A 25,432-nucleotide genomic window follows, 5' to 3' on the forward strand; every position below is an offset into this window, starting at 1 on the left:
TTACTAAAATTTTGATACATTATGAAATTCCGCAATTTAATAACCTTAATTTTTCTCTTCTTATTTTCAATGTTCGCGATACACTAACTATTGTGACACTCATTCATCAAGCATTGTGTTGTTATGTATTGTTAACATTTCAAAGAGCGCTTCACATTAGTCCTTTCACGACTAATTTATAACATTAAAACAAAGGGAATTTGATAATTATCTAATTTATTATTAAGCACAAAAAACATTGTCAAAAAAAGGCACTAAAATGTAACAAAATGAATGTAACAAAGTAAGAAAATTCTCTTCTTTCTTGTAATATGTTTATATTGTACAATTATTGTTAGCTCGGAGTCGGTGTCCATGGGACCAAATGACATATAAATCCTTTCGAATAAAAAAAGAATGATGAAAAACGGACAACTACGGGCGGAGTTTTTTTTTTAATATTTTAAGGTGGCAAACGAACGAGCGGCCACCTGCGGCCTGAAATAGCGAAGTGACCGTTGCCCATAGACATACGCAATTGCATATGCGTTGCCTACCTTTAATCGACGGAGCAGAGGATGTACAGAAACAAAATATATTCCCTTTCCATGCATCCTCTCATCCGGAAAGTTCACTTCCACTCCCCATCCTTTCCTTATAAGAAAAAGGGTGGGAAGGGAAAAAGGACTAAATTAGGCCTCCGGGATGCACACTCATCAGACGAAACGCGGAATTGCTTCACGCCAGTCTTCTGTGTGGTCGTGGTATTTCACTGGGCGAGCCGGGACAATTCGTGCAAGAAGTTAAAGCGGGCTCTACCATTGTTAAAACAGTGTATTTTAATATATCGTATAAGGGACATATCATGGCGTACTCGGAATATGTTATTGTCATATCTTTGAGTCGATCGATTGTTCTAAATGTAGCTTGTCGCTTCAACCGAAACATTTTCATTTAGGTCAATGGAGCAAAAACCATGACAACCTATATAGTTATTGTTTAAAAATAACACGTACAATACAATATAATAAGAGTAGAATTATTTATAGATGACAAGATATATTTTTATAATGTGTTAGCTATACTTACTCGCGGAATTTAAAAAACCTAATTGGTAGCCTATGTGTTCTTCCAGATTATGTTCTATATGTCAAATTTAAACGAGATCTATACCTCTTTCTAGATACCTTTTCAGAAACATCCAAACATTCGTATGTACAATATTAGTATGATAAATAACACTATTAAAGCCCATAAATCAAAGGAGTAAGTAGAGATTATGGATTCCATGACACTTTTCCCGTCTGTGCAACTTTATCCAATATTGTTATGTAAAAAATCATTGACATAAAATTAATAATTAAAGTTATGTTAATTTTTTTTTATAAATTCCTGATAATATTTAAATAAATAATTCTACAAAGGTTATATTTGAGCTAGAGTACAATAATATACAAACAACTTATCTTTTTATATATTTATTATTTATTAATATTTGAAGTTATTTCTTCGAATGCCTCTTCTAGTGAAAAATAATTTAATGTTTTAAATATTAATTCATCAATGTCTACTTAACTTCAACTTAAACGTAAATGCTTGACCGGGTGTGCTAATCTCAACTAAGTTATCATTGAGTTACTTAACTTATTTATTAAAAGGTTATATAAATTATTTTTAAAGATATAAAACTTTGTAAGTTTAAATATTAGTAATATATATTTTTTGTTGGTTAAATTATTTTTCAGACTGTTTTTAATAAATATAAAATTAATGTTTTTTATTTAGTAAAAGGTAGTTAATTAATAAAAATAGAAATTTAATTTACAGCTGAAAAGCTTTGCTATTAAATTATTCAAACTTTCGTGAGACATTACAATAAACTTATGTAAAAACGAAAGCCGCGTCCGCGAAATAATACCAGTACCACTCACCCTGATGAAGGGCCCCCGATGGGCTCGAAACTATTCGGTGCCGCCCCCGGATGAATATACGTGTGTGTTTAGCCGTTTTTATATCAGTTTATCTGAAAATCTTAGTCCATATGTTTTATGTTGATGTCAAAAATATCCTATTATCTTTATTCTTTAAAAAAACTGAGATACGAATGACAATTTGAAAACACAAAGTAATTTATAAAAAATGAAACAAAATTCAAAAAGGTTGTCAAATTAAATCTTAACCTTTTACATTTCAACACTAAGACACTTGTCTAATTCAATGCTAGATTTTTTCACTCTTTTCCTTCCCCCGAAGGATCGTCTCAACTCTAGGTTAATTTCCTGACCCACTTTAGTCGTTCCGTCGAGCGTCTGTGACCAAAAGATAATGGAGTGTGTATTTACTTGATTAAATTACCATGTGAATCTTATCATTATTACCATGCATTAAGGTTGATTATTAATCACACATATATGTTCAATTTATTACTAAATATATTACTAGTTATTATATTAAAGAAATTAAATGAAGAAACAACATAATAAGATAGAGGGCAAAAGCTTTGAAGTTTCTATGGCGTTGCGGATGTCCATGGGCGTCGGATCAAATAATATTAGGCGATTCGTTGCTCGTTTGTCCCCTTCTCCTATAAAGAAAAATAGCAAGAGAGGACAATAAAAGTTGACAAAAGTAGGATAATAATCTTACTATCTTACTAATATTATAAATGCGAAAGTATGGATGGATATTTATTACAAGGTATCTCCGTAAGTTTCGACAAGATCCGTTGAGCAATTCAGGCGTGACTTCAAACATCCATACATCGAAACTTTCGATAAATAAACATAAACAAAATAGAAACATATAAATAGAATAATAAAAGAAAATTACTTCATAACTTTTGACATTTAATAATATCTAAATACTCTACAAAAATTATTTCAGTGTAAAAGTAATCAAGAAGAAAAGCAAAAACTTTTCTCGTTTAATTTAAGATTGAAAATCTGTTACTTTCGTATACAAAATTAGCAAGCATACTACAGACGTTTTATATTTCTAGTATAATATATGAAATGACCTTGTTCTTATAACATTCTTTAGATTTATAAAACTAAATAATTAATTAATTAAATATATACTAATATTAGCTTACAGTTGAAGATTTAATGCTATATTTATGGTGACTCAAGTCAGTGACTGCAGCTTGTAAAAGCATTGCTTAAACATATGACAACCCTTTTACAGCACGCTATTTACACTTTAGCTAAAGCCCTTGACTCCGTCCGCACGGTATTTAAAGAAAAATAATTAGAAGCCTATGTGTTCTTCCATTTTTTGCCGAATTTCAGAGAGATCCATACAGCCGTTCTGGAGATACCTTCTAACAAACATACATCCATCCATCTAAACATTCGCGTATATAATTTAAAGTAAATAGTAAAATTATAATACGAAATGCGATCTTGACAACAACTTGAAAATAACTTTTACCGAAAGCAGTTGTACTGTAGGTTTCTAAGACCAATATCTCTGTTTTAATCATATTGATGTCTCTGTTTTGTCAAAGATAATTACAGAGATTACGATATGCGTGATACCAGCTGTCGCTCGCGACTCCGTCCGTGTGGATGTATAAAAAACTTAATATATGGATAAGTTAAATAAAAAGCAGCTCTTCATGGCATAAATTCGAAAAAAAGAATAAATAGTAAACAGTATCCTATGTCCGTCTCCTGGCTCTTAGCTACCTCCTCATCAATTTTCATCCATATCGGTAAAGCCGTTCTTGAGTTATAAATAGTGTAACTAACACGACTTTCTTTTTCTATATATATATTTAGGTCTCCGAAATCCACCTTCAGCGATACAAATTTAATGAACATCAAGCACCAGCGGTCAAAGGGTTAAAACATGTGTTAAATTAAACAGCGTCTAGTTAATTATTGGCATAATACAGTATGTATTTCTTAAGTTTAGATTAAATTGATTCTCAAACAGAAAAAATCAAACGTCATATTAGTATAATGCTTATAAATTGGAGCAATTATTACGGGACAGGGATTCTGTACCCATATCAGACCCCACGTTAATAGCCATACCTTCAGCAAACTATAAATTCTATCTATGATGGAACAACTTAAAGTTTTAATAGCATCACTTTCATCAACGGATTAGTTTTGCTATTATTAGAAACCATTTACATTAATTCTGCTTATATTTTATCGAATGAATGAGCCAGCAAATAATATAATAAATAATAAATTAAATAGACTGACCTTATATACAGGGTGGCCTGATCTATCAGTTCTTATCGGTCGGACAATTAAAGACTTAGGTTTTTTAATTATTATTTTTTTATTTATTACTTTTAAAACAGTCCGCTTTGTTTCCTAACATCTCAATTTTTGGTTTAATATTTGATTTTTCTACATAGTTTTGAAGAATAAAGTTGGGATAAAAAGAAACAATTTAATTTATATTGTAAATCAAAAATAATGGTCACGAAATTTTCGATGGCAAATTGGTTTTCGAAATGGTTGGGTAAAATCGGTTAAGAAAAACATTTCTCTCTGGTGAATTGTTAATAGAATTGTCAAACTAATCTATCTTAAATACGAGACACTATAAGATTTTCATACTGTAACCGTCATGTCATGTTATTTTCTATATCTAGGTTTAACCCTGTTCGGCAACGTCGCGTTGGGAGGAGAAAGCGAGCATATGCTCAAACCTTCCCCCCATAGTCTGTTTCGGGTGAGGTATGACCCCTCATACCCAGTAAGAGATAGAGAGGGCGCGCACGGGTTTCCGCTTGCAAAGAGTCTACACTAGTGTGGAGGCTCCAAACCAGTCACCGACCGGTGTGTGCGAAGAGTATTTACATGTGCCCACACCCCGGTAAATAGTGAGTCGAGGGAACCAGAGGGGGTCTAGTGGGTAGGCTCCTTGTCCCTTTAGGGATGTGGAGAGAGTCCCACATAACCGGAGTGACTTTCCCCGAGGCACCCAGTATGTGGGCATTCCCCCTCTTACAAAAAAAAAAGGTTTAACATATGTTCTGACAGGACTAAACGCAATAGCAGCGCCTCTCTTTCGTGCACAAATATACTTATTTAATTATTTATTGTTGCTAATGTATTCATATTTCTTTTGTTTATTTTCAGAATTAAAATCTACAACCACAATAATATACCGTACAATCATAGCCGACTATTATCTCATACAATTCCAATTATAAGTTTCTATATAAATCATAATAGGGGATGAGAAAGCTATGCAACACTTTGTAAAGTCTGTTTACAACCCCCTGTTATCAAGCCCCTGTTTAACATTAATCCTTACTAAGTCTTTGTCCCGCCATATCTCAAAACGCAAGCACTCCCTAATTCTGTACATTGTAACTTGAACACCAACTTGTGTAACTGGATAACTTTACTAAAAGTCTCATTACTGTTTTCAAACTTGGATAACTTTATCTCCTTTTAATGCTCCAGCAAAAAAGTTCTATTAAAAAACATAATTGTTTTCAATTTACTGCATTTGTTTTCATATTACGGGAGTTAAGTCGAATTTGCTTAACCTCTTGTGTGTGAAGCGTCCCAATTTGGGACGCTCGAATTTTTTTCTTGTCTGTGGGGCGTCCTGTTTTGGGACGATGACACACTGCGTTGACAGAGAGAGTATCGAAATATCGAGCTCAAAGACACGAAGACGCTCAATCGTCCTATTCTAAATAGATACACTCTCCACAGACAGGGAGACTTCTGTCTGTAAGAGGTTAACATACGAAAGGTTATTTTTAAAGTTGTACTCGAGAAGACGTTACCAAAGTTTCTAACCGTAGGTTTCCACTCCTCTAATACCAGAAATAAAATTATCTCCGTGTTTCTAAAGCAACGTCAAGGTGTTTCCTAAGATGAAACGCAATCGAAAACAACTAAAAGTAAATCATTACGTATGATAACTATAGGTGGGAATGGGTAACGATTACATTATGCATCGACTCACTTCTTTACTTTAGAGCGTCGGTGGCTCAGGGGTTTAAGTACTTGACTTGTAATCCGCAGGTCCCGGGTTCGAATCCCACCATGTACCATATGTACATATATCCAACGTTTTTACGGTGAAGGAAAACATCGTGATGCAACTTGAACATATCTGAGAAGAAATTCAAGGATAGGTGTCAGGTGTTGACTATGGCCTAGTCACCCCTAACTTGGGTAGGCTCCGAGCCCCCTTTTTTTTTTCAGAGGGGAATGCTTTATGCATACTCCGCGCCCCGGGGGGGACGCGGTAGTTATGTGGGATTCTCCTCCATAGCGGAGGCATACCCACTAAACCCCTCTGTTCCTCCAACGCATTGGGACGGGACCACGGGCACACTTTCGCTCTCGTCCGCGGCCAGGCTCCGAGCCCCTTGGTGGGGACGTATAGTGAGCTGAAGATGATGAACTTCACACTAGTGGGTAAAACTACGATCACAAACCTGCATACAAACATACCTTTATAGTTCAATTCATTTATAGTTCAATCGTTGCTGATCAAACGATTGGATGAAATCAGAGTAATATCCAAATGCAACGCAAAATATTTACGAACAAACAAAACTTCACCACACGATTACGAAACCAATATCTTTCATACATACAACAATCAGGGTGGAACGCACGCAAAATCGATGAGATTACGTATTATGGAAAAGATTAATTATTTCGCGTTTCTTTTGTTGTACACATCCATTCCGTTTTCATTTATCAATACTTTTCTCTGGCGTGGAATCGAGAATTGTTACAATTTTAATGGTGTCATGGTTGAAACGTAATCATTGAATGTTTTATTTATTTTTAACCGACTCCAAAAAAGATGTTCGCAATTCGTCTACATGTTTTTTTTGTTACTTCATAATATCGCTACTGGTTGTCTGATTTTCGTAATTCTTTTTTTATTCGAATGGTAGTGAGCCTCATTTGGTCTATAACCCAAATGACTTGACTGTAAAAGAGTGTGACGTCATTTGATTCGTATTTTACTTCGGATAGTCATAGTTATATTGCGTGTCAATTTTAACCATCTTAAATTATCACGCGCACTTGGCCAGCGTAGTTGACTATAGCCTAGTCACTAACTTAGGGTAGGCTTCGAGCCCCTCTGTTTATACGTATCGTGAGCTGATGATAATTATTGCTTGTAATATTTCGAAACTATCTACTAGTCATATGGAATTGTATTTAGCATTGGTTTTCACTGATACAATATGTATCTGCGTGTCAGCAATGGTGTGAAATTAGAGAAAATTTGTCATCTAAATGAAGAATTATATTGTTTGCTATCCACTTGACCTGTGAAATACAGAGCAAACATTTAGCGTGGCACAGCGCGTACAGCAACTGATCACAACGTCTACCAATATTGACGTACGGTAATGGTCCCATTCCCTAGAGTACTCTGTGTCAATTTCCTTTTGAGAGAACCCTTTCACCATAAAACATATTCGATCCTTTCAAATATATCGCACGTTATTATAATGAATACACTTTAGAAGCAAGAGAGGTGTGTTAGGATCGTGCGCAATGGAGGTCCGTGTTCTCTGCCTACCCCTCTGGGTCTGGCGTTAGTTACATTATTGTATTAACAGTAGTATATTACAAATAAAAAAATATTTTGTTACATACGTTGCAAACTAAACGTACAAAATCTAAATAATTTCAAAGTAATTTTCATAATAAACGCTTTTAATTAAAGATGTTTTGATATGAAAACAATATAATCGCAATCAAGTCTATGGTTTAAGAATGTATTAAGAAAAAGATAAGTTAATTTATCTAAGCTAAAAGAGTTAGTAAATATATACCAATGTGTATTTCGATTTGAGATTTACATACGTACATTTATCCGACGTTCATACGGTTAAGGAAAACATCGTGATGTTGAAAGTTAATCCGCAAGGGCCAGCGTGGTTGAAGCCTGGTTACTCTTAACTAAGGGTTGGCTCCGAGCCCCTCAGTGCGGACGTATAGTCTGAAGATCAATCAATAGAGTTAGTACAAGTTACTTAAATCATATAATTAGTATGTACTTCACAGATTTATTATTTTCATCTCTAATCTAATCTTTTTTTTACATCATAAGGTGGCAAACGAGCGAGCGGCCACCTGAAATCGCTGAAATAGCGAAGTTGCGACCGTTTCCCATAGACATACGCAATTGCATATGCGTCGCCTACCTTTAGTCGACGGAGGAGAGGATGCATAGAAAGAAAATATTTTCCCTTTTCATGCATCCTCTAATCCGGAAAGTCCACTTCCACTTCCTATCCTTTTCTTATAAGAAAAAGGGTAGGAAGGGAAAGAGGACTAAATTAGGCCTCCAAAATGCACACTCATCAGACGAAACGCGGAATTGCTTCCACTTGACGCGTGTCTTCTGTGTGATCGTGGCATTTCACCAGGCGAGCCGGGCCAATTCGAGCGAAGATGTTAAAGCGAGCTCTACCACAGTTAAATCTATATAACTAACATCATTAATTCAATTTGTTTTGCTTGGAATATTTATCTACTATCCGTATTTGGGTTTGGTTAATGATCACGAAGGTAAATTATTACTGGCACTTAAACACGGCATTGAGAGATTCGCCGCCAAAAGTATTTAACAAAAACACTTTTACCGTAACTATGTTGGCTGAATAATTAATTTACATCAGTTGTGATTTGTCTTGCCGAAATAATTAAGCACGTATCATTAGTAGTAGGCAGAGATTATGAATTAATTACAGTACTTATTTTTTATTTTACTAATATTATAAATGCGAAAGTTTCAATGGGTGTTTGTTATAAGGTATCACCAGAACGACTGAACGAATCTCAATGAAATTTGGTATACATATAAAACATATTCTGAAAGAATACTGTTTCGGCTGCTTGAAGCTAGGTAGCACCCGTAAAGGCACTACCTACTCGCTGCCTGGGACAAGCTCCCAATTGGGTGACCGGTGATAATAAGATAAAGTAAGGGACCTCGTCTTGCACCTTGCGGCACGCAACTCGGACCTCACTTTGCGCCGGTAACACCGATCCAGGACCCACAAAAGAGTAGCCAATTTTGCTACGACCAAAAACGCAGGAAAATCGCCCAAGAGAAACACTTTAAATTAAATTGTGTAATTCCTCGGGGTCAGTCAAAACGCGTGCGTGTGGTCTCGGTAGAAGCTGTGATGCGACTGGTGTTGCGCCGAACGGCGCCCTATTTATATCCGCGCTAAGCAGGTAGCGCTCGGACCCCCGCGTGTTTCGACTGACCCTTTAGACGTATCTTTATTTGAAAATAATCATACAAAATGTTTACAAATTAAAACATTAAAAGTACAAATAGAATACAACATAACATTGACAATTAAAACCTATGCATAAGACTATTTTAACACACATTAAAATACAAATAACTTATATTAAACATAGGTTAAACACAAATATAAAGACAGACAGCTTAGACATAAAAATACACACGTCATTTCTAAGATGTATGAATTATTAAAATTGTTTCCATAAAGGTTGTATTCAAAAATTATATAAACATGTATGGGCAGTGGAATGCTACTTCGACAATGACACATTAAAACATAACAAGTATTCACGCAAATGTACATTAAAAATAACCTATCCAATAAATGACAACTATAATATATAGGTTATAAACAATTTACATTAAACTTACATTACAGTGGCGATGTACCTTAAGAGCTATATATACGACATACACGAGTTACACTTACATTTTACACTGACTCTAACTGGGTATACAACTGTGGCGACACTCACTTATTTTACATACTAATTTCACTATATTACTTAATATCGAATATCACTATTTTATATATTTCTTATTTACTTCAATTCTTCCTTGGCATCTGGTCCCACGGTTCTTGCACATCTTGCAAGCCATTATAGAAATTAGGCGCAATAAACTTAAAACATTTTATGATTCCCTCGCCGTGGCCGTCTTTTGCATCTATTGTCAAATTTCAAGAAACGTTGAATTTTGTTATTGTTTAATATTTTTAAATCCAAAAATTCCTTCCTGTAATGTCTGCCATAAAATAGCCAATCTGCAGCTCTATTGTCTTTAAGGAATGCACATTTCGTTTCTCGTATTTTAAAATTATCTTTACTTCTTTATTGCTCAACTACAAAAAATTCTTTTTAATGCCCGTTCCTTTAAAAAGCCAATTAACATTTTGATGATAAATGTATATTCGACGTCTTCACTATTATAATTCAAATATGAACATATTCGTCGCCAACAAATACATAGGCTACTAATTAATTTTTTTTTATTCCGCACATACGGAGTCGCAAGCGAGAACTAGTTTCTAATAAATTCAAATCACTACCTCACTGTATTCTTTTAATTTGAACTTTATTTTTATGTTCAGAATATTAATACATGATGATAAGTAACGTTAACAATAATATCAACATTCTGTAGATTTTGTGACTGTAATGGTCCAGGTGAAAAGATTACTCTTACATTTCCCAGCCTTATTTCGCCTTAGACAACTTTTACTATACTCATGGGATTGCCCACAACGCTGCCAACAAGGTTAGATATTTTATAAAGTTTCCAAAGCAATTTTCAAGATGGCTATTATTATAGCCTAGACCTAATTGGCAATGTAGACATGTCTTAGTCGAGATAAACGATATTTTATAGTGACTAATATAATATTGAGGAAATATTTAAAGAAGATTTTAAATTATATCGTATTTAATAATGGAAAATATCTCAAATCCTATTTATCATGTAACAGATGTACTGACCTAAAGCTTTCACACGAAGGTAGAACAGTAAAACAGAATAGTATATAGTTGCAGGCCTATTATTGTTTAAATGCACACCGTCATTATAGTTGATACTCTTCGGTATCTATCGCTATCATGTGAGTTCTGATAGCAGTACTGGTCTGTCTTACTGCTCTATCTTACTGTGACACCCTCCAGTGAAAGAGATATAAACAATAAAATTTACGGATTACAGCATGACTTTGTGATTTGACCTTATACTGAAATCTCCAAATACCTACTGAGTACTACATTACGTCTAGATGTATTTAATATTAAATAGTTGTCACCCGCACTTCCGTCCTCGTATGAATAAAAACTTAATAAGTAGTCTATGTGTTCTTCCAGACTATGTTCTACATCTATGCCAAATTTCATCAAGATCCGTTAACCTGTTCTGGAGATACCTTCTAACAAACATCCATCCATCTAAACATTCGTATTAATAATACTATTATAGTAAGAAGTAAGATGAAATGATCCGAGCTCCATGATCCATCCAGATGAATATTCCTAGCTGTGTAAATTCAATAAGCAATAATTATTATGAATCAATAAATCTCCCGGTAAAAGGAGTGTTGGTCGCAGAAAAAAGTCCTGGTTGCGCAACATCCGAGAGTGGACAGGGGTTGCGAGTGCCGCCCAACTTTTTCGTCTCGCAAGAGACAAGGGAAAATATGGAGAACTGATCGCCAACCTTTGATAGTCGGAGAGGCACCTCAAGAAGAAGAATAAATCTCCCTCGATCATTATAAATTTCGACACTTTATATGAGGAGCTTAAAGGTTTAACAGTTATACTAATGAACAAAATGTTATCAAGTTTATAAATTAGATGGGTTTACAATGTAAATGGACAGCTAAGAAACTCTTAGAGATAGTATAATAAGAAAGCATTAAGCCGTCTCTGCGATATGCTATGTCATCCTTATTTTTGAGTGTAACTAAAATGGAAGCGAGCCAACTAGATCGGCGAATGACCTGCAGAATATATAATAATATGGTAATTTTGCAATAGTACATTTTATAGAAATTCTATTTTATTATAAGCCTACAATGCATTTGTTGCATACTAGTGGTTGCCCACGACTTCTTCATCGCAGAAAATACCTCTATAATTTATCCGTATGTATTAGCTTCCTTTTCGTCAAAGTTCCGTCAAAATCGGTTCAGTCGTTTCGGAAATTTTTCGTTACAATCATCGCATATACATCATGTTCTCCAAATGTGTAATAACTAGCTGTCGCCCGCGTCTCCGTTCGCGAGGAATTAAAAAAAAACTTAACACTGAATTCGAAGAAATTTTTTGTAGCAAAATGAACTGTTTTTTTTAGTAAAGACATACTTACGTTATTTTTCTCTAAACTAGTTCAGTAGATTTTTTTAATTAGTTGTTCGTCACACTGGACACCATCGAATTAAGGGTTAATAAGTAGTAAATTTCAGCGATATCCGTTGAACCGTTCCCGAGATACCTTCTTACATCCATCCAAACATCCATCCATCTAAATATTCGCATTTATAATATTAGTAAGATGTAACTTGCTTACTTAATAAATGTAATCATAAAAATTTTGAGTTTCATTTCAAATACATTTAACTAAAGAATTTTAAAATTAAATGTAAAATATTAGTTGTCGTTTTTATACGTAAATAATATGCGATAGTATGGTACAGAATTGGATCATTACACGTGCCGGATGGAGCAGAAGTTCTCTACACGGTTATTTGTTTTTAACGAGTGAGTGCGTACCTATTGACTCCAATGCGTAATTTTCCTTGAACTCTTAGTTACTTGACGATACGTTGTCCAATACACTTTAAGACATTATTAGTTAGAATCATTTGGCGCGAATAGCACGCTTTTGTTACAAAATCAAGTGTCAGAATGTTTAGTGAGGGGACATAAACGTTGACATTTTTAATAAGGCTAGTGTTGCGCCGATACCGGTACAGTGTCGGATTTTCTTCCTAAAACATTCATACTTAATGTAGGCATTTTCTTAAACATTATCACTTATTAGTTAGATTTAGGCATAGAAGGTAACTCCGGAAAGGTTGCATGGATCTCGCTGACATTTGACAAAGATATAGAACATAGCCTGGAAGAACATAAACTACATAAATTAAGTTGTTTCTTAAATTCCACGTGTATTGACCGCAATTTCTTTAACACAGACAGACAGATAGATAAAAATTTATATATTCACTTACGTTAATTCTTATACAGTATGTTTGAGAAATATATATTTTTTATATCACATACAGACATTCCAATTTTATTAACTATATTATATATAGATTTATGTTTTCCTAAATTGGAGATGGAAATCATAACAACAAAATATTACATAACTGTTAATTATAAATTTCTCTTATTGACTTGATTTTTAGGGTTCCGTACGTCATAGGAATAAAACGAAAACCTTATAGGATCACTTTGTTTTTATTAAAATGTAGAATTAAAATAATACGTAACTTGCTTAAGTACTTTGAATATAAATTATCCAAGTCAACAAAAATAAATTTCTGGTTCAAATAATATACAAAAAGCGTAATTATTCGAAATAGAAAAAACACAAACAATCAAGACTGTACTTGAGATCTTCTTATTTCAATATTCTTTGTAAGTCGTTTTCGCTCGCGTACGTTTTTTCATTTAAGTATAAAACTGTAACTTATACTTTGGTTTTAATTCTATATTTATAATTATTATTATTTTTGCTCAATCTTATAGCAATTTATGAAATAACTTTCGAAATTCAAAACACTTTTTTTTTAATTTAAAACTTCTTTTTCTAACTGTAAATGACACAAACAGATTGATACCTTTACCGCCAATTTATTTTCTATATATATTTTTTTTGTCAATTTTACAAAATATATACAAAATGTAACCCAATCTTACTTCTTACTAATATTATAAATGCGAATATTTAGATGGATAAATGCATGTACGTTTATTTGAAGGTATCCCCAGAACGGATACATGGATCTCGCTGAAATTTTGCATGGAATTAGAACTTAACCTGAAAGAACACACAGGCTACTAATTAATTTTTTTTTTCCTAGTTCAGCGAGGACGGAGTCGCGGGCGACAGCTAGTAATATTATAAATTCAAGTATTTGGATAAATGGGTGGATGAATGTATGGATGGATGCTTGTTTGAAGGCATCTCCATAACAGCTTCACGATTCTCGCTGAAATATGGCATAGATTCAGAACATAAGCTGAAAACACATAGGCTACTAATTACATTGTTTTTAATTCCGCGTGGACGGAGTCGAGGGCGACAGTTAGTGATCTATACGTGTAACGTAATTTATACAGGACGATCATAAACTGAAAACTTATCGGAAAGCACTTAGCAAATCAGCTTTTAAAGTTTTAGTAAATTCTGAGCTACGGAAGCTGTGCTCGTATATTATACATTTTTATTATTTGTTTCGTTTTAAAATTATGAAACATTGAGCTATATTTTCTAATAACAAACAATTTATGTTTCGTTCAAATCTAGTTATTAAAGTGTATTAAATATTAAAGTGTTGTATAAAGACACTAGTTGTAAACGGTTGGGGTTTTAATGCAAAAAAGCTTGAAAAATTATGATTCAAAGCACAGTTTTATTGTTCGGTTTGTTTAACATCAAAAATTGTGAACACACGAAAGCAAAATTTCTCATAATTAGCAATATACCATTCATTTTGGATCGTGAGGGCTTATGTTATGACATTATTATTTTTTTAAATGAACCGAAATTTTTGTAACGACATCCATTTATAACATCCTGTAACTCACAGCTTTATTTACTAAAACAGAAGTTCTTTTGTAATGTCAACTGTCATAAACTTATATAAAAACGGCTTAACACTCAAGTATATTCGTCCAGTGGCGGCATTGACTAGTTTCGAGCCCATCGGGGCCCTACATCAGGGTGAGTGGAACTAGTATTATTTCGCGGACGCGGCCCGTCGCTCACTGCGCGCCTGCGCTTGGAAGGCACGTCTTGAGGTCGCGGGGGGCGCGGTGTGATGTTGATACTAAAGCGTCGGTGGTGTTGCTGATCAAGTCACCGGACGAATATACGTGAATTTTTAGCCGTTTTTATGTAAGTTTATTATAATGTCTCACGAAAGTTTTAATAAGTCAACTGTCATCTTTTGGCGAATATAAATTTAAAATTGTATTATACTCACACAATCCACCTAAAATAATGAATTTCTTATTCTCCCAACTCAATAATATTATGGCAGTAGAGCTTCACGGTTAGAAATACAACGAACGTTTTTAATAAAATATGGTCTACACAATGGAAGTACAATGGATCGGACTTATGTTACATTGTCCGAGCGCAACTCAAATTCGCTTTCAAGAACGCTATCAAATAAACATTGTTGCAATTTTATTTTCAGATGCATTTCGTATTTGTTAATGAAACAAAATTTTACACAAAAAATAGACAAAATTCTCTTCATAAATGAATAAAAAACATACTGACGAATTACATATGATGAAATAAACAAAAAATAATGAAATTGAATTTGGATGGCTACAAAGATAGAGGGAGATAGAACAAGGTATGGATTAGGTGAAAGAGGACATGCATAAGAAGACGGTGAATTCAGATATGACGGCTGATAGAGATGTATGGAGGAGTAGTGTACTGTGCCGACAATATCTTGGGACAAGGTCGATGATGCCAGACAAATTGCATACATCTGCAAAGATGTGTGAAAAGTGAACTCATCAATGTAATCACAAACTAGTATCACTTGAGAATTATGAATGATCTGACGATGACATAATTAAAAACTTTACTTTCAAAGTTAATATATTGTTTCATATTATTCGTTACAAAATGCACACCAAAAAAAATTATAACTATACTATTTGTCACCCGTGACTCTGTCCGCACGGAATACTGAATATGCATATATAATTTTATAAAAATCAGTGAAACCGTTTTGAAGACAGAAGAATCTCGATTTAATTTAACATACATATAGAGTATAGTCTGGAAGAACACATAGGCTACTAATTATGTTTTTTTTAAGTCCGCACGGACGGAGTCACGGGCGACCGTTATTATAAGATAAAAGTTGGTATTTGATATAGAATTTCAAAAGATTAAGGGCAATTTAAATAATTGACAAAATTTCATCAAACAGTTTACAATGTTTAAACAAGTACAAAACGGTCTGTATAAATTTTGTTTAATAACTGCCCTCTCTGAGGGAGTTGAATTATAAACGTAATGGGTTAATCAGCAAAGTAAATGACGAGGACTGGTGTTTCATTTGTCCTGTTAAATTGAAGCAAATTTCTAAATTACTTTTGTCGAACTCGAATCATTTCTATTTTATTTACATTTATATTAAAATGTTATTACGTTTGTCTACAATTTTAATTATGTCATTCATCATTACGATTACATTTTCATTATTAAATTTTGTTTAATTTAAAATATATACATTATATTTAATATTGTCAATACTTCAAAATTATTTATGCTCTTTTTGATAAAATGCATGTTCAATTCATCAGATTGCTATGAAATTTTAGTAGGATGTTCTCTCATTTCCATATTTTCGTCTGTTCCCGTGTCAAGGTGTTAAATGTGAGATTATGTCAAAGTGATATCGCTTATTTGTTTTTAAATATTATAAGGTAGCAAACGAGCATACCACCATCTTAATTCGCCAAAATAGCTAAGAGACTCCTGCCCATAGCCATCCAAAATTGATGATGCGATGCCTACCTTTAATGGATGAGACGCATAGAAACATAATATTTCCCATTCCAATGTTTCCCCTCATCCGCCAAATTCTCTACCCTTTCCTTTTAAGAAATGGTGGAAAGGTGAAGAGAGCTAAAAATGACTTCCGAAACACACAATTATTCCACTACAAGCCTGTCTTCTATGGTCGTAGTATGTCACAGGGCGAGCCAGTCCTTTTATCACTTATAGCCTATAATTAGATTACAATTTTGCTGTAATGTGAAGTTAAGCTAAAAAAGATAACGATGATGAGGATGAAAATATTGATGTAAGTAAAGAAAATTATATTGATGAAGAAGATTTTACATCATAAACAATAGCAATTTGCGTAACGCCACAAACTCAAGAACACAAGTCTCTTCAATTTTAAGCAGACATTGAAAAATTACTAAACATTTGATTGATGGGGTCTGGCACGTTTAAAAAACGATTTCTCAGCTTAATTTTTCTCTCGTCAGATGACGACGGAGCTAGTGTGTGATGGATCGAGTTTTACGAAAATAAGGCCCTGTTTCTGATTATTTTAACGTATTTGTTAACTAATTTGAATACCACACGTAATGAAAGCAGAACTTTAAAAAGTTTCTGACCATTGTATAATCTATTTTTAAATAATTTCAAAAAATAAATTCCAGCTTTCCTAAGAAAAAGAGTCTTGACAGACAAACGGACGGACAACAAAGTGATCCTATAAGGTTTCCGTTTTTTTCCTTCCAAGGCACGGAACCCTAAAAAGAAGCATCTTAATTCTCCGTTATAATTTTTTATATTGAATAAGCTAGCGCTTGACCACAATCTCACCTGATTTTAAGTGATGGGCGAATGATAGAAATTTAGACGTTTCAGAAGAATCTTCTAAAAACGTTGAAGAAACTTCTTAACAGTTTTGAAGACAGAAGATTAGAGTTTAGAACTATCAATCTACTTTTTATAAATTTACTACCTGTCGCGCGCTTCTCCGTTCTCGAGGAATAAAAAAAATCTTACTTGGTAACCCATATGTTCTTCCAGGCTATGTACTACATCTATGCCAAATTTAAGTAAGATCCATGCACCGTTCTGATGATACATTCTAACTAACATTCATCCATCCAAACATCTTCAACCTGCCCTTTACCCTACGGCACAGTATGTACTACTCCTCCATACATCTCTATCAGCGTCATTTGAATCTAACCCCTTCTTACGCATATCCACTTTCACACAATCCATCCATACTTAGTTGACCATATAATATTTGAAAGATTTAAATCAAATTGTTTTAGCAATGAAAAATACGAAGCCTGTCCTTTCGATGTTTAAACATGTTTTTTGATCGGCACATCAGACTCAGATTAACAGCTCCCTCTGCGGGAGAAATTGCATAATTTCTCATATGAATTATGCATACTCAGGGATTGCGAACATCAAAATCGCGTCACATCAAAGGATACATTACGATACACAAACATTTTTTTATCCCATGTCCATCAGTCAACGTAAAATAGCCTTTGTCTTTACTCTATTCATCATGAATAAATTCATACCAAAGCTTAAATGAAGACCTTTTCCTTATTTATGCTTGGTAACTCGTAAAAACGTAGAATTTTATGGATAAACAAATGTGTAGTTTTTTTAATTTTATGACCTGGTAACCATAGACCTTTAGGTCATATCTTATTTGGAAAATGTTCATTATTTGTTGACAACGATCAACGTAATGAACATTTTCCAACGCATTGGTATCATGAAGTTCACTAGCCAGCACAAGTCTTTGAATTAGGAAACTTTGGCAATCGAAAATAATATGGTGGATCGTTCCTTTGTCAAGCAGAAGGAACGATCCACCATCACAAATGTGTAATTTGAAATAAGGTCATGGATTAATTTCAAAGAAAAAACAAAAAAAACATCAGTTTCTCTAAGTAATTATGATAACGATTTGTTTGGTATGGCACTATAATTTTTGTTTTTACACATGTAATTACAAAGTTATTTGTGAAACAAATATTTGGTACAAATTGGTATCGTAGTTATAGATAATTATATCAGTTTCGGAGGCTTCATAAAACTAACGAGCTACATGGTTATAAGATAAAGCAAACAGATTTTTTTACAAGCTCTAAATTGTATTATTTATTTTTTATTAAATTTTAACAGTCAACACATTTTATTGACTTGTAATTTGCAGGTCCTGGGTTCGAATTCCACCATGTACCAATTTGTTTCTCGATTTACATATGTTCATTTATTTTGTTCTGACATTGAAGGAAAATATCGTGACGCAACCTGCACATATTTAAGAAGAAATTAAAAGTTATGTGTGAAGTCAACCGGCACTGGGCCAGCGTGGTTGACTATGGCCTAATCATTGTCATAGGGTAGGCTCCGAGTCTTTTGGTAGGGACATCTGATACTGATGATATTTTATAGAACACTAAAAATTCCTTGTATTATCTTGCCACTAGCAATAAAGAAATTAATTAAAACGTTAACTTTTTTGATGCACATTTTAAATTTTCTAGATTCCTTAATTTTCATTCTTCGTGAGCTTATGCGCAAAAAACTTTACAATTAGCGAGTTTACCGCTTACAAAGAAAGTTGTTGAAGTAACTCGGGACCATTAAGGCTTCTTTTAGAATAAGCGAACGGACGGGGCGTGCAACTTTTAATGTCTTCCGAGGGGAATTCCCTTTTGTTGCGGTCACGGTTGGTTGGGAAAATAAAAAACACGAATTGATGTATGACGCAGCTGTGTACCGAATTTTTCATAGCTTCACTGTAGATAATATCTCGACATTTGTAATATGAGCTCGCTATTCAATGTTTTATAATGTATCAGGCATTATTTACATTTATCTTTGATATGTTTTTATAAGAGAGACAGGTGTTTTAGAAAATCGTCAAATAGATGACACGAGGTCTGTGAATATCCTTTGGGTTATGGGCGCGATTTATGTTGTTATTTTTTTTCTAGCATTTTATTCGAACAGACTATTTACCATCTCTGTTTTGTAATCTTCGGTAGTATAAATAATTAAGGCAATTTAAAAAAGTTGAATCGTAAAAGACTTATAACTTTTTTGGAATATCAAAAGATTGAGGAATTACCTTTTGATGCAGTGTAATTACTTAAACACTGCAACATTACTTAATTTTTCTAAAACAAAATATTTTGTCTAACATATACGTAGCCTAAGTCACTTCTTATTACATCAGCTACCTTTCAATAATAGTCCTGTCAAAATCGGTCAGGTTCAGAGATTAACCGCAACAAACAGACAGACGGACAGACAAACAAACATTGTAAAAAATGTTATTTTGTTGTATGTACCATATGTACGGTTATTTCAATATTACATATAGACACTCTAATTTTATTTATATGTATTTATTTTAATAGAAAAATTCTTTGTTTCAGATGATGTACCAAATGCATCATAAGCAGCCAAGGATATATATAAAGGCGTATAACGAATGGATGAGGCGGGGATAAGTGGTGCTGAAACAAGTAATGTGGAAACTAGAAATGCCGACGACCTACTTTTTGGGTTATCGACTCAAAATTGGCATCGTCGTGATTGTCATCATGGTGCTTGGATTTTTTAATGAGAGCCAAGGTACGTTACGCTACAAGATTGGAGATGTATGCTTTCGTTTTGAGTTGATTAGCATAGAACACATCCAGATATTTGTCTGGGAAATTCAGCATTGTATAGACCTAAAAAGGAGTCGTAGGTTTGTGATTAGGCAGCAGAAACTCACGTAAATTATAATGATCCATGAATTGTAATCCAAACAGAACGAAACTGTCCAAGATCCAAATAGTAACGTGTGTGAAGGGGCTAGCTAAAACCAGCGCAGGAACGACCTTGGTCGTCCCTGCGTTGCTGAGCTTGCCGCCTTTTGACACATTTCTTTACTGATTTTTTTATATTGAATTTGTTTATGTACTTTTAAGGGGCAATAAAAGTATATCTATTATACCTGTTATAGTAGTTAATACCCAGCTTTAATTAAAAATAAATATTTCTGAACATATGCATTAAATTTTGTGAGTCGTATCGTATGTCTTGAAATAGGTGATGACTATAACAGATAAAGCAGAAAGTGGACGTTGTTTCGTATCGAGAGGTAAAAAAGATGATACAATAGAAGCAAGACTGGAAATTGGTCCATCAACAAAGACGCCATAGTTCTTAAACTTCAAACAGGTATATTTAAAAGAAATAAAATCTAACGAAGATAATAAAGGCAAAATAGAGTTAATACTGTTGTCCTAAATAATTTTCATTTTCTTAAAATTCTCAGTTTTCCCTTTTAATACCAATTTTGGGGGATAATAATACATTGATGTAAAAGGCTGAAGCCAATAGTGCTCAGACCTTAAACAGACGTTGCCAAATGTTTGTTTCATTGGAACAAACATTTATTACGTAATGTGTTTATCCCGTAAATAGATTTAGGCCCAATTAGTCTGTAAACTTTGGCACATGGTAAAGACGTAGTTTCTCATTTTTCTAGCAATTGCCAAACATGTTTAACAATAAAAATAATAATTAAAAACAAAATGATTACACTCCAATTAGATGCCAATATGAATTTGGATTATATTGTATTGTTCAAAATAACATAAGCAATTTTATCTCGCTAGTGAAAGCCACACAGAAGACAGGCGTAAGTGGAACCAATTCCGCGTTTCGTCTGATGAGTGTGCGTCCCGGAGGCCTAATTTAGTCCTCTTTCCCTTCCCACCCTTTTTCTTATAAGAGAAATATAGGAAGTGGATGTGGACTTTCCGGATGCGAGATTGCATGGGACTGGAAGATATTTTCTTTCTGTGCATCCTCTCTTCCGTCGATTAAAGGTAGGCAACGCATATGCAATTGCGGATGTCTATCGTCAACGATCACTTCGCTATTTCAGTGATTTCAGGTGGCCGCTCGTTCGTTTGCCTCCTTCTGATATAAAAAAGAAAAAAAAAGAAATTCCACCTTAATTCATCTAAATGTTGTGATGCGACATAAACTTTTTAATCTCAACATTTAGTGTAGTCGTTATTAATATAACTAGCTTAACGAAGGAAGCCTCACACGTAGCCGCCACTTGACCTAACATCCTCATACTAAGCCTCTTAAAGTTTTAAAATGAAAGTGTTCGCGGCAAAAACTTAGCAGGCTTGCGAGAATTTAAAGCGACTCCTTTGACTCCGGCTTAGATTATGCTAAATCCCTGCGACGAATGAAAGTCAACACCGTTATTATGCCTGTACACCTAAAAGTGCAGTAATGCTTTGGTGCACGAATTTAATCCATGTTTACGTATTTTAAATATTTATTTTTAAATATTTAGGGTTCCGTACCTCATTCGAAAAAACGGAACCCTTATAGAATCACTTTGTTGTCCGTCCGTCTGTCTGTCAAGACACTTTTTCCCAAAAACGCGTGAAGGTATCAGGCTAGAATTAAATTTTTTTAACAATTTGTGGTCATGAAAATTTAAAATTTATATCTTTAATTTTTCTTTGACTTATAGATATACAAAGTACTTGCAAATATCTTTTAAAAAACTTACAATAGTTAAATAAAAGTCGAAATTTTGCTCCTAAATTAATTCTTAATTCAACCTTTACTTTGTTAAGGTTTTTTTTATCCAATATACGTCTACCCTCGTTAAATTTACTTTTTTATCGTTGACATGTTTAGGTCCATTAAACGTAGACTCAAACTTTTTGCCATCTTAACTTGTAAAAAGGGGTCGTGTGTTCGAAATTATGGATATTCACCTGCCATGTACCCACATTAGAGCTCAGATGTTGTCGCAGGCCCGAATAATTTCTTAATCAAGCTGCCTTTGTTTACGTTAATTGTGTCATTTGCTATTCCATTTGGGACTCGGCAACAGACGGAATGCCAAAAATACTTATCCTTTAATGAGATCACGACACGTATGCGAGACGCTAAATTACTTTTAGATTTGCTTAATGACATGCGCGACAAAAAGGTTTCTGAAATAGATAAGGCTGCCCACATACGACGAATTTAAAATGCTTTTGTTTTATTCTATACATATTTTAAGACCTTATTCATGTTTCTAACAGAGTAAGGTTGACTCAAGAACGGCTTTACCGATTTGGCTGAAAATTGGTGAGGAGGTAGCTTAGAGCCAGGAGACGGACATAGGATACTATTAATTCATTTTTTTTTCGAATTAATGCCTTGAAGAGCTGCTTTTTATTTAACTTACTAATGTTATAAATGCGCATGTTTAGATGTATGTGAAGTGGATGGATGGATGGGTGGGCTACAAGAATTAAGTTTTTTTTATATATCCACGCGGACGGAGTCGCGGGCAACAGCTTAGTAACTTTTATAAGCAAACTAAGTTTTGGTACAATGCCTGCCTTGGCAAGTAATGGTCTTAAAATATTTGATTCTTGTAAACTTAGATTGGTTATTAACAAATTTAATGTTGCACTATACAGGACGCTGCCAAAATATATTATTTATTAGTTAAGTATTGTTAGGAAGTAAATCCGAAAATGAGCCAATGCATTGATTCAACACTAGCCTTACTAAAAGTCGACGTTTGTGTCACACAATTCATTCTGACACTGAACTTTGTAACAAAAGCACGTCATTTGCGCCAAAGGATTCCAACTAATAATGTCTAAAAGAATAAAGTCCCGAATCGTTTGAGATATTTTAATAAATATTTGTATTATAGGCACTGCGCATTACGGGGAAGACAGCGTCGGATCTTTTCCATACTTTGAGTACAACGTTCCACGGAATGTGACGACTGTAGTCGGACAAACTGCTTTCCTACATTGCAGAGTTGAACAGCTGGGAGACAAAGCAGTAAGTTACAGACAATAATTTAATTATATTTAATTCAACTACTCAACTATCCAATAGTTGAATTTGTCGACTGACTACTTTAGTTCTCGATTAAATAAGAATTTACTAACTTAAATGATCTGTAGTTTACCTGAATAATTAAATGTTTATTGGCTCGACTGACAAAGAATATAATTAGCCGAATTATAAATAGCTTACCTGACAAACTATTAGATTAATTACCCAACTAAATCAGAATTCAATTATCTGACTGATTAGGAATTGAAAAGTTATACTGACCGACCAAGAAATAATTTGATTATGATTTTTAATAACTCATTTGTTTTGTAGGTATCCTGGATAAGGAAAAGAGATCTTCACATACTCACAGCTGGGATTTTAACTTACACATCGGATCAGAGATTTCAAGTGAGTTAAAATACAATTACCCACTAGCTGTTTTCCGCGACTCAGTCTTCGAGGGATTAAAAATAAAAGTTAATTCGTAACTTATGTGTTCTTTCAGACTATGTTCAATATCTATACCAAATTCCAAAAGAATGCATGCAATTCTAGATCCGTTCTGAAGATACCTTCTTATTTTTATATACTAGGTGTGGCCCGTGACTCCGTCCGCGTAGATTAAAAAAAATATTAGAAGCCTATGTGTTCTTCCAAACTATGATCTGCATATATGCCAAATTTCAATAGGATCCATGCAGCCGTTCTGGATATACCTTCTAACAAACATCCATCGAAACATTCGCATTTGTAATATTATTAAGAAGTGAGATTTAAATTATAACGTTTATGTAATCATACAAAAGTAGAAAGCGATATAAAAAACCCACACACTTCAATATTAATCAAAACATATTAAACCTAACTTCAAATAATACAAAAGCAAAGAAAGCTACAGATTGTACTCATATTGTATTGTTGAAGGTTATCAGACCAGATAAATCAGAAAACTGGACGCTCCAAATCAAATTCCCTCAGGAGCGAGATGCGGGCATTTACGAATGCCAAGTGAACACAGAGCCGAAGATGTCACTGGCATTCCAGTTAAATGTCGTCGGTAAGTCTTTGTTAAGGATACATTTGTGGAATTACCCTTGTGTTATTGAAACTTTGTCTACGTTCTCTATTTAAAAGGTGAATTGAGATTAAACCTCAATCAAAAAGAAAATCTCGTCAACAAAAATAAATTGCTATATTTCTTCGTTTAAGTAGGACTAATATAATAAGGTAAATGACGTCATTTTCGTAAGAAGGGGGTAGACTCGGATATGACGGCTGATAGAGATGTATGGAGGAGTAGTACATACTGTGCCGACCCTCGATAGGGATAAGGGCAGGTTGATGATGATGATGACGTCATTTTATGTTTTAGTATCTATTATTTATGCTTTGCCACTTAATTTTTCTATGACAAGGGTTACTTTCAGACTTTACTTATATAAATAAATTAATCCTTTTATACTAATAGTCTTAACTAGATGTTACCCGCGACTCCTTTGTCTCTCAGTGAGACCCATGTTTCCGTTCTGGAGATACCTTCTAACCAACATCCATCCATACAAACATTCGCATTTATTAGTAATAGGAGTAAACATCGTAATCGCTATAAATGATTGTAAAAATAATACGATGAATATATTTTTTTTATTTCTTAATAAATTCGTTATAAAAATAAACAAAAAAAGGCCAAGGTAGAGACTCGACAAGAACAAAACAAATTAAATTGCTCAATGACAATAGAAAATGAAGGCCGCGATAAAAGTTGCTCTGTTTCGCGGGATTAAATCTCGGTTCAAAAATTTGTTTTCTTCAAACAATATCTACGTTTTATCTTGCTTATATTATACGTCCTTACAACTTAAATGAAAGTATTTCATGTTTTTTTTTCCTTCATTTTAATAACCAAACAAACACCGCTTTATGAGGACGCGAAAAAACAAGGCAATCTTCTTTGTAATTTTCTTTAGCTGTTTCATTTTATAAATTTATGAACTGGCTGAAAAGAAAGTTAGTTTATATTTTTTCACGTTTACTTTTTAAAAGTAATAATAAAACGAAACAA

General features: G+C 33.8%; 1 protein-coding gene across 1 annotated transcript in view; it reads left to right on the plus strand.

The window, feature by feature from the left end:
- Positions 1 to 25,432, plus strand: part of LOC106115223 (uncharacterized) — a 39,562-nt gene that overhangs the window by 11,922 nt on the left and 2,208 nt on the right. Inside the window, exons 2-5 of the mRNA XM_013308541.1 lie at positions 19,932 to 20,130; positions 23,237 to 23,370; positions 23,701 to 23,778; positions 24,295 to 24,427. Of these exons, the coding sequence (XP_013163995.1) occupies positions 20,025 to 20,130; positions 23,237 to 23,370; positions 23,701 to 23,778; positions 24,295 to 24,427 (451 nt within the window). The 5' untranslated portion in view covers positions 19,932 to 20,024. The remainder of the gene's footprint in view (positions 1 to 19,931; positions 20,131 to 23,236; positions 23,371 to 23,700; positions 23,779 to 24,294; positions 24,428 to 25,432) is intronic.

Source organism: Papilio xuthus, unplaced genomic scaffold (genome assembly GCF_000836235.2).
Source record: "Papilio xuthus unplaced genomic scaffold, Pxut_1.1 DF827870.1, whole genome shotgun sequence".
Lineage (NCBI taxonomy): Eukaryota > Metazoa > Arthropoda > Insecta > Lepidoptera > Papilionidae > Papilio > Papilio xuthus.